The sequence below is a fragment of the Halyomorpha halys genome, unplaced genomic scaffold (genome assembly GCF_000696795.3).
Source record: "Halyomorpha halys isolate HHAL.00 unplaced genomic scaffold, Hhal_1.1 Scaffold28.1, whole genome shotgun sequence".
In the NCBI taxonomy this organism is placed as follows: domain Eukaryota; kingdom Metazoa; phylum Arthropoda; class Insecta; order Hemiptera; family Pentatomidae; genus Halyomorpha; species Halyomorpha halys.
Window position 1 is genome coordinate 634,468 of NW_027110130.1, and position 11,036 is coordinate 645,503.

At 29.8% G+C, this 11,036-nt stretch overlaps 2 protein-coding genes across 4 annotated transcripts in view; one reads left to right on the forward strand and one right to left on the reverse strand.

Moving 5' to 3' along the window:
* Positions 1–646, forward strand: part of RpS10b (Ribosomal protein S10b) — a 6,281-nt gene extending 5,635 nt beyond the window's left edge. Inside the window, exon 5 of the mRNA XM_014425435.2 lies at positions 563–646. Within this exon, the coding sequence (XP_014280921.1) occupies positions 563–604 (42 nt within the window). The 3' untranslated portion in view covers positions 605–646. The remainder of the gene's footprint in view (positions 1–562) is intronic.
* On the reverse strand, positions 486–10,597 carry TTLL1B (Tubulin tyrosine ligase-like 1B). Of its 3 annotated transcripts, XM_014425102.2 has the most exons (10): positions 10,486–10,597; positions 10,144–10,239; positions 9,845–9,976; positions 9,707–9,772; positions 5,980–6,152; positions 5,682–5,868; positions 5,401–5,602; positions 3,252–3,482; positions 3,064–3,173; positions 486–936 (listed from the first exon to the last, which is right to left on the reverse strand). In XM_014425102.2, exons 2-10 carry the CDS (start codon positions 10,188–10,190, stop codon positions 774–776), a joined length of 1,311 nt encoding a protein of 436 aa, XP_014280588.1. In that variant the 5' UTR covers positions 10,191–10,239; positions 10,486–10,597; the 3' UTR covers positions 486–773. The 3 variants fall into 3 exon arrangements, with proteins under 3 accessions (XP_014280588.1, XP_066904331.1, XP_066904330.1); XM_067048230.1 differs by lacking the exon at positions 10,486–10,597 and having other exon boundaries at positions 9,707–9,788; positions 10,144–10,464; XM_067048229.1 differs by lacking the exon at positions 10,486–10,597 and having other exon boundaries at positions 10,144–10,463.
* Between the last annotated feature and the right edge of the window lie 439 nt (positions 10,598–11,036).

Sequence of the window (11,036 nt, forward strand, 5' to 3'; positions counted from 1 at the left end):
AGAAAGAAAAGTGGTTAGTACAAGTTTTAAATTTAGGAAAGAATTATATAGAAAAAATTATATGGGACAAAGGCAATTAGCTGGCATTTTTTAAGAATTTTAAAGGGAAAATGACAACAAAGTAAAGGTATCCTTGAAAATGACCTAAGTGGTCGAAAACGTTGGAAGGTTTTTAAAAAGAATAAAGTTGAGAAAAAGGATCAAATATTGTTTTTAGATAAAATTAATTATTTGACTAGTCAACAATTAGCTGCATATATTTTTACGGTGGTTGATTAAACAATTTTTTTCCCTACTTTAATACTTCTTAATAATGATGACATTTGTCAAGACTTTTTGTTATTATTGTTAGTTAGTTTTTAAAATTCCATTTGTCAGTTACTCATAATTAGATTTAGCTCACTTAATTTATTATTTAATGTCATGGTTTCTGTTGAGTTCTTTTAATGCATCAAACTAATTTATCCTGTAATATAATTCCAGAATAATGTATTGTATTATTTTAATATCCAAAAAAAATTGTATAGTTACAATTACATTTGTTTCCTTTTTTCTGTTTTAGAGAGGAGGATATGGCCGAGGAAGGGGAGCTCCACCACAATAAAGCTGAAAAAATTTTTAATAAACAAAATTTTCTTTAAATGTACATTGGTTTTTTAAATAAGAAAACCCATTAAAACCTTATTGTTGTTTTGATTCAGTTTTCATTTTTTTTTTTTTTTAATAGAAAACAATTATATTCTTATGCCATCTTTGAACATTTTATAATATTTTTATCTTCTCCGCCGCACTGCCAAAGATAAATTATTACTACTGCTACTATTTTTATTATTTTTTCTCATTTTAGTATTTTCACTGTGAGTAATTGCCTCTTCATCGATGAGAACTTCAAAATTTCCCAATGCTGAAGGTAGTGGAGTTTTATTCCATTTAGCACTGCAAATAAAATTAATTCTTTACTTCTTATATATAAACAGATTTAATATTCATATTAGTACAAATTTAATGTTATTTTTTGAAAACTGTTAAGCTCCTGCTGAAAATTGGCTAGTTATGAAAAAAAAATAGTAATAATATGAAGTATTTTGTTGATGATAAGTGTTGTATCTAGAGTGGAAAATATGTTGGATATGATGTTCTATTCTTTAAAAAATGTATTAAAGATAGTTACTCATATTATAGAGAAACCAGTTTACCCCTGCGTTACATCTTGCATTACATGTTTTCTTCTTATCTTTAATTCATTTAAAATATTAGCGGTATCATGCTCATTCATATAAACAGTTTTATCAAGAGAGTTTCAACACACATACAATTTGTAAAGCTTCATGCTTACTAATTACTATCTTTATTTTTTCTGGCCAAGACTTCCACTGGAGTCCTATAGCGCCTAACCACGTTTGGGGGTCAAAGTTTTTCATTTTGTGGGACCACCACTCAATGAAAAAGTCAACGCCCCAGGCCGGATTCGAACCAGCACCACCAGTAGACATTAAATTGGTAAGACCGTGTCTTTTGTAACAGTTGTATGTCCTACTGGAAAATATCACTTCAGTTTTATAGTTAAAGATTCAGCTTTCCATAAAATTATATTAGCCCCCGTTGAGACCTCATTAGCTAGGCCGTACATGAAAGTATGTTTTAGGTGGGCTATGAATTTTTTGGACCCGCAGATCTCAATAATTTGAGACACAGAATGGGTAATCAGTTGAGCCACCCACCCAAAGAAAGTATTACATATTCAGAAACAAACATATTTAGTAAAAAAAATTTCAATATCTTAAGCTCAGAATTTTCTAAATATTCTTGGAATATCACTGTGTAATTTGAACAATAAAACCTAAAAGTTAGTTGCCCTTAGCTCGAAATATTGCTGTTATGCTTGTATAATCATAGGCAGACACACTAAACACATTTGATAAATAATAATTTTTTGCTCGTTGTGGAAGCTAACCATAGGATAAGGTTTGGGTCATACCTAATTCGATACCTACAGGCATCAAAGGCCAAAATTTTACAAGAAAAAAAGCATTAGCCTACTTGTTCTAGAGATAATGTGGCACAGACAGACCAATTGCTAAAAATGCTTTTTTAGTTGAAAACTTGACGATGGTTATGATGCTCACCTTTCCTAGATGGTAGAGAACAAAGTTGGGCAAGAATCATTATATGAGTAAATTGTATGTCTTCGGTTACATGTTTCATTTACTCTAAGATATCTGTTAAATCGTCCAAAACATCAAAAATTGTTTTGAAAAACAACTACACTGAAGGATATTAGTGTTACCCTACACAATTACTTCTTGATATTGAGTAATTGCAATTACATTTAACTTGACTCATACATGAATTCAGTTTATTTAGACGTGTATTATGAGCAGAAATCCTTTGAGTTAAAATAAATTTATACATAAGATTGATTTTATATTTACTATCAGCATCTCTAAAAACAAATAAATAAACCATAAAATGTTAATCAATATATATAACAGTGTGCAATTTTAAAGTTTTGGAGCCATTGTAAAATTGATTTTTTCTGTTTTGTTCTATAGTTTCTTGAAATTCTAGGGAAAAAATAAGAATGCAATGGTAATTGTAATTACTTTTTGCCCAACCCTACAAAGAAAAGTAATAATTTTTAAAAATTAATTTATTTTTAGGCATATAGATATATATAAAACCAATAATAAATGGATTTTACTTTTTATGATTAGTAAGAAGATATTTTATGAGTTATAAAACAATTTGAAAAGAAAACATTGGGAAAATTAGATATATAACTAATAGCTAAAATTGCCATGGATACGATATTCATTTATCAATGGTTCATTCATGAATAAGGGTCGTATCCATGGCAACTTTAGCTATTAGTTTCAACAATAGTTAATTTTCGTCCATCTCTGGTAATTTGGTATTTGAATTGATTTATCATCTATCATTAATTATGAGGAATTGTACTTGATTTAAATTTTTTGCCATATGTTTCAAGAAGTCATGTCGACTATGAAGTAGCTCAATACTAATTAACTTATATATTGTTTCAAAGTATATATTATATCTTACTCTGGAATACCCGAAGGAGGGATTACTACTTGAAGAATACTATCGATTAGCCTGCTCTTTAATATTCTATCGTTAACTGTTGTCGAAGTGAGAGAAGGAGATGCATTAACCTTTAAAAATAATGAAATAAACAATTCAAATATTTCTGACATTTATCTCAAAATAAAGATATTTTAATATAATGTTACCTCAATTAACCATGGTTTCAGAGTGTTGTCAATAATTATGTCATATCCGTAACATTCAAAGCAATGTTTATCATTGGCCATAATATTACTGACTGCTTTTAAAGAATGCACTATGAGCCATATAATATTCTTAAACAATTTATCGGTCACATTTTTACCTCTCGTACTTTCAAGGTACAGTCTTAAGTTGTCAACACTTAATTTTCCTCCGTGCAGGCTATTATAATCACCCTGTAATGATCGATTTAATCTTTTAATAAGCACAAGAAGTTGTTTGGGTAGTATGCGTTCAATGAAAAGAACTTGATTGAAAAATTTGATTTTTCATGTGTGCCAATGTTTTAGTCTCCATCAGGGCAATATAAAAAACGATTAAAAGAAATGTGAGAGGTAGTAAATGAAAATATATAAATAAAGATGACAAAGAAAAAATAAGTTATACAGTCTTCAGAATAAGTAATAACATACAATGCTAATCATAAGTGATATAATATGTATAGATAGAAGTATACAAGGTAAGAAAAAAAAAAGTATTAATATGAGAATATTCCACGAAATTTCTTCCTTTACTTTCGTAGAATGAGGAGTTTTCATGATATTTGCTAAAATAAATTAATTTATAGTTGTTCGGACAATAAGTTTTATTTATGAAAAACTTTATTTCAGAAACCATTGGATGTACAGATATCTGTCTGCACTCAAATTAAAGCTAGTTAAATTTACTGTAAAATAGTTAATAATGTTTATCTTTGTAGGAGTAGTAATTTTTATGATATTTGACAAAATAAACTCACAAAATGTTAATTTCTAGTTGTATGTATAAATGTTGGATTTTTGTAAAAATATATCTCTAGACCCATAAGAGGCACATGTCTGCCAGAACTCAAAATAAAGGAAATTTAACTTACTATAAAGTAGTTCATGAAACTTATCTTCGATGGGGTAGTAGTTTTTATGATATTCACATATGAATATAAATTTGGGAAATGAAAATTTGTCCGAACAACTATAAATCAATTTATTATAGCAAATTTTATGAAAACTACTTTATAGCCTATTAAACTAGCTTTAATTTGAGTGCTAAAAGACATCAGTACGTCAAATGGTTTTTGAGATATAAATTTTTCAAAATAAATTCACCAACTACTACAGTTCTTTCGTTAAGTCCTATACAACATTTTTATGAAATGTTGCTTTTTAAAAAGCTATATCTCGAGAACTACTTAACGTAAATAACTCTTTTAGGGCTCATATTTTAGCAAATTTGCTCATCTTTAAATGACGTTCTCTTAGGTTTTTTTGTGTTGTTCCTACTTTTAAGATATTGAGCTCCGAAAAAAAATTAAATTTTTTTATTGCTTTCAAACAGCCGCCATTTTTTATTCCCCATACCTATACTTGGCAGACTCATCAATTTTGACTAGTAATTATACATAGTTTTCATCAAAGTAATAAAAAATTGGGGAGAGATAACGGCCTTTTTTCTCCTATTGGGCTCTTGTACTAATAGCAGCTAGATTACTGTAAGTTAGCACAATAAATGAAAGACATCACATCCATAAAATATATATAATCGAATGAAAAATTGTAATTATGTAGATAGTATAACTTAACTGAGGACAGCAGTATTTACCATTACAAAGAAAATTGCTAAAGAGTAACTTAACTGAGGACAGCAGTAGTTACCATTACAAAGAAAATTTCTAAAGGGTAACTTAACTGAAGACAGCAGTATTACCCATTAAGAAGGGTATTGTTAAGGTTAAGAAATTGTATATACTTGTAGATATAGCTACTAGTTTGTGATATTTAGCATTTAGTTTAAATTAAGTAACATTAAATTATTAGCATTACAACAAACCTAAAATTACTTCTAATCAAAACATTTTAGAAATTTTAGTTTAATTACTATTAATATATATCGAAATGAATAACACTACAGATAAACACACACACATAGGACAGACTGATATAAACCTAAATTAATACTAACCATAAATTTTTTGAGTTCCACAAAAAAAACAACAGTATTTTGATTATTTGAATGAAAATAGATAAACCAACACACTTCTAACAACCACATCAAATCTAACTAACTGTAAATTGTATAGAAAATGATCTTTTAATTTATCTATGAATTTTCCCTTACCCCATGCCTTTGTACTGATACATTTGTTAAATGTACAAATATATTATCAAGTTCTTGCATGCTTGTATCATATTTAACCGTGCAGAATCTACAAAAGCCCTGTTTAAACAGATAAGCTTTAAGGGGTCTGAATGAGGTAACTAGTACATATAGTCTCATATCGAACTTTTTTCCACCAATGAGTAAAGGATTATCTATATACCTGAAATTCATGTAGAAATATTAAAATTATCAATAAGGAAGAAACAATAAGTATTATAAATTGGTACAAGGCTTATTACTTTGATATAACATATGTTTCTTTAACAACTGTAGGATTGAAAGGTGCTTTCGCTTCTCGTGACCATCGTTTCAATTTCGAGAGTTTGTTTATTAAAAATATACCAGCTCCTTGACTTTTTCCACACGGCTTCATTATCCAAGTGCTTGACGGGGTTTTTCTGTATTCTTCCACAAACATGTTGTAATCTAGTGCACAAGGGTGCTGATATATTTTAATCTGTATTTATATTAACAGAATAATGGAATATTTTGTTTTAATAAATTTAAAAAAAGTTAATATAACAAATAAGTAGTTACCTGCAGGTAAAACAAAAGTTATTGGTATAAAATCTAAATAAATATATTTCCCCATACTCTTAGTGCCCAGTGGGTTTCCTTCCCTTTCCAGCTCTTTTCTGTATCTTTTGATATTTTTCACCAACAAATCTTTTCTTGTCAGTTCATAATGATTTGGAAAATGATTGATCAATCTATATATGTGAAAGATTAAAATTATTAACATTTATCAATACATATTTTTAAAAAATAACTCTTTATTATTAATAAACCAACTGAGAGAAATGCTTTATTTTCACTAGCAGTGCTGCCCAAATACATTTGGTTGCTAACTGACATAGCATACTTATCGATTCATTATTACCTAAAATATATATATTTTTTTTAAGGCAATCCACGTCGAAGGTGATGTTCGCCTGGTTATCTACAGGTGACCAACCTATTCTAACCATGGTTGGGGGTCAAGTTTTTCATTTCGTGGGACCGTCACTTAATGAAAAAGTCAACACCCCAAGACCAGATTCGAACCGGCACCACCCACAGACCTCAGATCGATAGACTAGTGCCTAACCCCTGAGCTACGGTGCGGCCCTACATAAAATATGAATACATTTTTTTTTTCTCTTCATTATACCTAAATATAACCACCAAACTGTACACCGTAAAAAAGAAAAAAAATGCATTATATATTTTTTTTGTATGGAATATAACCACCAAACCGTACCCCATAAAAAAATATAAGTTTTTTATATAAATATAAAAAATATATATCCAGTTCTAATCTTTCCCTCCTCAACGACACAACCCCTGATGAAGACCTGAAACTCAGGTCGAAACGTCGGCATAAAATAAATAAATATGGTTTTGTTTATTTATGTTGTTCTTTGCTGACCGCACCCCCCCGACAAACTTCTTCAAGCATTAATCTACGGTCAACTATCTACACCTCAAAAAAATATAATGCATTGTTTTTTCTTTTGATCTTCCCTGTGTCTGTTTTAATCTACTGTTCATCCCATATGGCTCTCTTCCAGTCCATTAGAAAAACTGAACTAATTATTCTTCCTTGGAACTACAGCCAGATGTGGGCATTGGCCTGCTTACAAAGTTTCCACCAGGTGTTCTAATCCTGTGCCACAGCTATCCGTTTTCTAATACCCAGCAATGTTCTGGCATCCTGCGCTACACAATCCTCCCATCTGAGTTTTGGCCGTCCTCTACCTCTAGCTCGGAGGAGATTTCCTTCAAGGATTTGTTTTAGGATATCATCCATTTTCATCTGGGTAATGTGCCCCTAGTGAACTAACAATAAAATTTTAACAAAGAAGGTGACTGTGATAAATAATTTTAATTTTATGTGAAAATTGACTAATTAGGGTATTTTGTTGGATTGAACATGGCAGAATAGCCTGCATGAAGTTGTTTTTTAAATGATTTAGTTCTAAAATTGTATTAAGATTGTCTCTGAGAATGGCCGAAACGTCGGACTTATAAAGATAATAAAAATGTTTTGAGACTAAAATGGATAAAATTTTATTTATTTAAACAATATTAACCACTCTCAAGAAAGTGTTAACATTATAAAAATTTTGTTTAAATTTAAAAACTAATCAAATATCAACATATTTTTGTATCCACACATAAAAAAAAAACAAAGGAATGAATAAATAAAAAGATAATAAATTAAAATCTAACAAAAAGTTTCAAAAAACTTGTTGCAGACCACCAGGCAGGTTTCAGGAAGACAAGAAATGGTTGAGCAGGTCACAAGATTCTCTCAGGAGGTAAAAGATGACTTCTTTAGAACATAGACTTGTAATGTTTATTGACTGCCAAGCTGCTTTCGATTGCGAAATAAAGGAAAAAACTTATTATTAAGTTGAAACGTTTTGGTATAGGTGGCAATCTCCTCTCATGGATTTGATCTTTCCAGGGATAGAGATTTACTAAGGTCCACTATGGTAGTTCAGTATCCAGTTGCCGGTGAACCAAACGAGGTATACCACAGAGCTCTGTCTTAAGTCTGTATTTATTCAACGTTATGATTAATGACCTAGTTGAAAAGATAATGATTAACCACCCTGAGTTCCAAGTACTTCTTTTTGTGGATGACCTGGCAATCTGGGGAACAAGTTCTAGAATGCGTGGTCTGGAAGAAACTCTAAATAAAGTTATAAACATACTAAATGACTGGGTGAAAGACAATGGAATGATGGTTAACCCATGGAAGACCGTGTTTCAAGATCTTAGCCTTAGCAATAAAAAACATAACACTTTACACCTTAAAGGTGAAGAATTAACTAGAGCTGATAAAGCATGCTATTTAGGGATCACACTGGACTCAAAGCTGACCTGGCTATAACAAATCTACAAAACAACTCGGAATGTACAATCAAAATTGAAGATGATAAAAAGGCTAACAGGGACTAAATGGGGAGTGTCCTAGGCCGTACTTAGTACAGCCTAAAAACCATACATACGTCCTAATCTGGAGTATAGAGCTGAACTTTTAATAACTTCTTCCAAAGCAGCATTAGGAAAATAGACAAAGTTCTAAATCAAGCCCTATGAATAATCATTGGCAAACTGAAATCTACTCCTATCACAGCTACGGAACTCCAAGCAGGTCTCGAGCTACTACAGTATAGGGGAGAGAAATCTGCTCTGTATCTATATGAAAAACTTATGCGTCAAGAGGATCACTGGTTGGCTTATGCAAATGAAAGACTATAGTCCCATCGCACTTTTCTTTCAAAAGCTGAGGAAATGCTTCATCAGATACCTACCAACAGGAAATTCAGAATATGAGCATCTCCTTCATACCAAAGGTTTCAAAGATGCGTTCCATGCCAAACTGCATGCACTTTAATCCTTAACTGGCCCCAGGTCCCAAGGATCTGACTGTACTTTATTAAGGGTATTTAAACCATTACCAAAGGTGGAAATTTCCTCTAAGACTCAGTAGCTTCCGATCATTTAGTATATACGCTTTATTTTCTTCTTTTTTTTCCAATTATTAAAATATATCAATTGGCCTGTAATATTTTTCGTGTTCTGTTGTTCTTAAGGGACTTTGTCGTAGAATAAAGTTTTTTATGTTTTAAAGTTAATTCTATATAACTCAGTAAATTTTCTATGAGAAGCTCCATTTTAAGGACAGTCTTCTTTCTTTTATGGCTCCTCCATAAGAATATGGCAGCGATGAAATGAGAACAGTCCAGAATAAGAAAAGAAACCCTCGGTCTGCCATATTCTAATGGATGAACAATATAAACAGCAAAAAAAACTGCCAATATTCTCCATGGCTTTATTGAATGGTCTCGGATTACAGCCACAAATTTGAAGATAAAAAATTATATAACTGAAAATTTGAAGAAATTATCTCATGGTATGAAAAAAAGGAAGATATACGACTATTAGCAGTCATGTCTATTAAACACAAATTTTATGTGAAGATTTCAAATGAAATGCATATAGATAATATACAAAGAAACCACATACACCTACAAACACTAACAGATGAAAAAGTTTGTTAAGCCATAAAAATAAAAAAATTATTACTAATGATACACAAATTATACTTAAACATTTAATAAAAATAACTCTACCTCAGAAACACATTTTCTGAATAAAACTAAAGCTATATGATAAACTTCTTAATGTCTTAATTTGTCATCATACTTATTTTCTATAAATAAATTAAAATTTTTGAGAATATTTACAAATGAATAAGATACATTTTACTTACTGATGATCATGCATTCTATAACCACTATCAATACTAAAAAGATTACGACATGTTTGTATCCCTGACCTAGAATTAACACCATCTTTATAAAGTTTCACAATGTAGAACTCAATTTGAGATAAAAATAGAAACACACACCAATAAAAGTTCCAATCATCTTCAGGACCAACTTGACTCCAACCTCTTTTTTCAAAATTAGAAGTCAAAACTGATTTGTCAAGATCAGAACAAAATGTCACTTTCAGCTTCAATGGAGTATTAGTATTAATCCTGGAACCAAAAATTTAAAAAATGTTACAACAATATTTCTTGTCTTTAAAAAAATTTACCATTGTCAAATTTATGAATTACTGATCATTAAAAAACCAATGATTCGGTTATCAAAAAATTCAAAACATAAAATAATTATTGTTTTATAAAAATAAATAATTTGTTACCTTCCATAAAGAAGGTCATTTGATAGTGCACTCTTGGCTCTTTCCATCCCAAATTTTAGTTGTTAGGCGAAGCAACCATCAAACAGAACTGTTATTCTAAATCAATAAATAGGCCTACAGAATCTTCATAGAAGAATAATGAGAGTTTTATTCATACCAATATACTTTATACTCTTATATAATTTTTACATGATAATTATTTTTTCTTAATTATAAAGTAATTATTTTTTTAAAAAAATCCTAAATGCCAATACTTCACGTATCATGCATAAAGACTGCAAATTTGGAAATAATTACAATAATTTAGATAGAATTCATATTTATTGTATACATTTTACTAACTTGAACATATGTTAAAATAAGTATTAGAACTTCAGAGTTGGTTATAAAATGGTCAAAGATAATTCTTTAAGCACAAGTAGATATAATTATCAACAATTCTACTAAAAATATTCTCAACAGATGTTTATTTCACTAAACATACAATTTAACATAAGTAGGGATAGATAAATTTAAAATTATATCTTTAGTTTTGTTGCACAGAGGTAAATCATTGTCAGAGAAATGTTTCAAGTTTTAAATATTGCTGATTTTCTACAATAAAACATTTAAAATAAAATAAAATACATAAAGTTATACAAAGATCCCCCTGTTCCCTAAATAGCTGAAATTAAAAATTAATTAAAATAAAAAGTGGGGCAAAACGTCGGACATTAAAATAGTTTTAAACTATTTGTTCTTCTTTTTTTGACCACAACCCTGACCATCTACTTACATTTAAATCTTTACGGTCAACTATATAGACATATATATACAAATTTATTAAGTTTTAGAGATGAACTCAGGTTCAAGATAAAAAAGATATAACTTAAGCATGGGCAGAAACGAGGCTT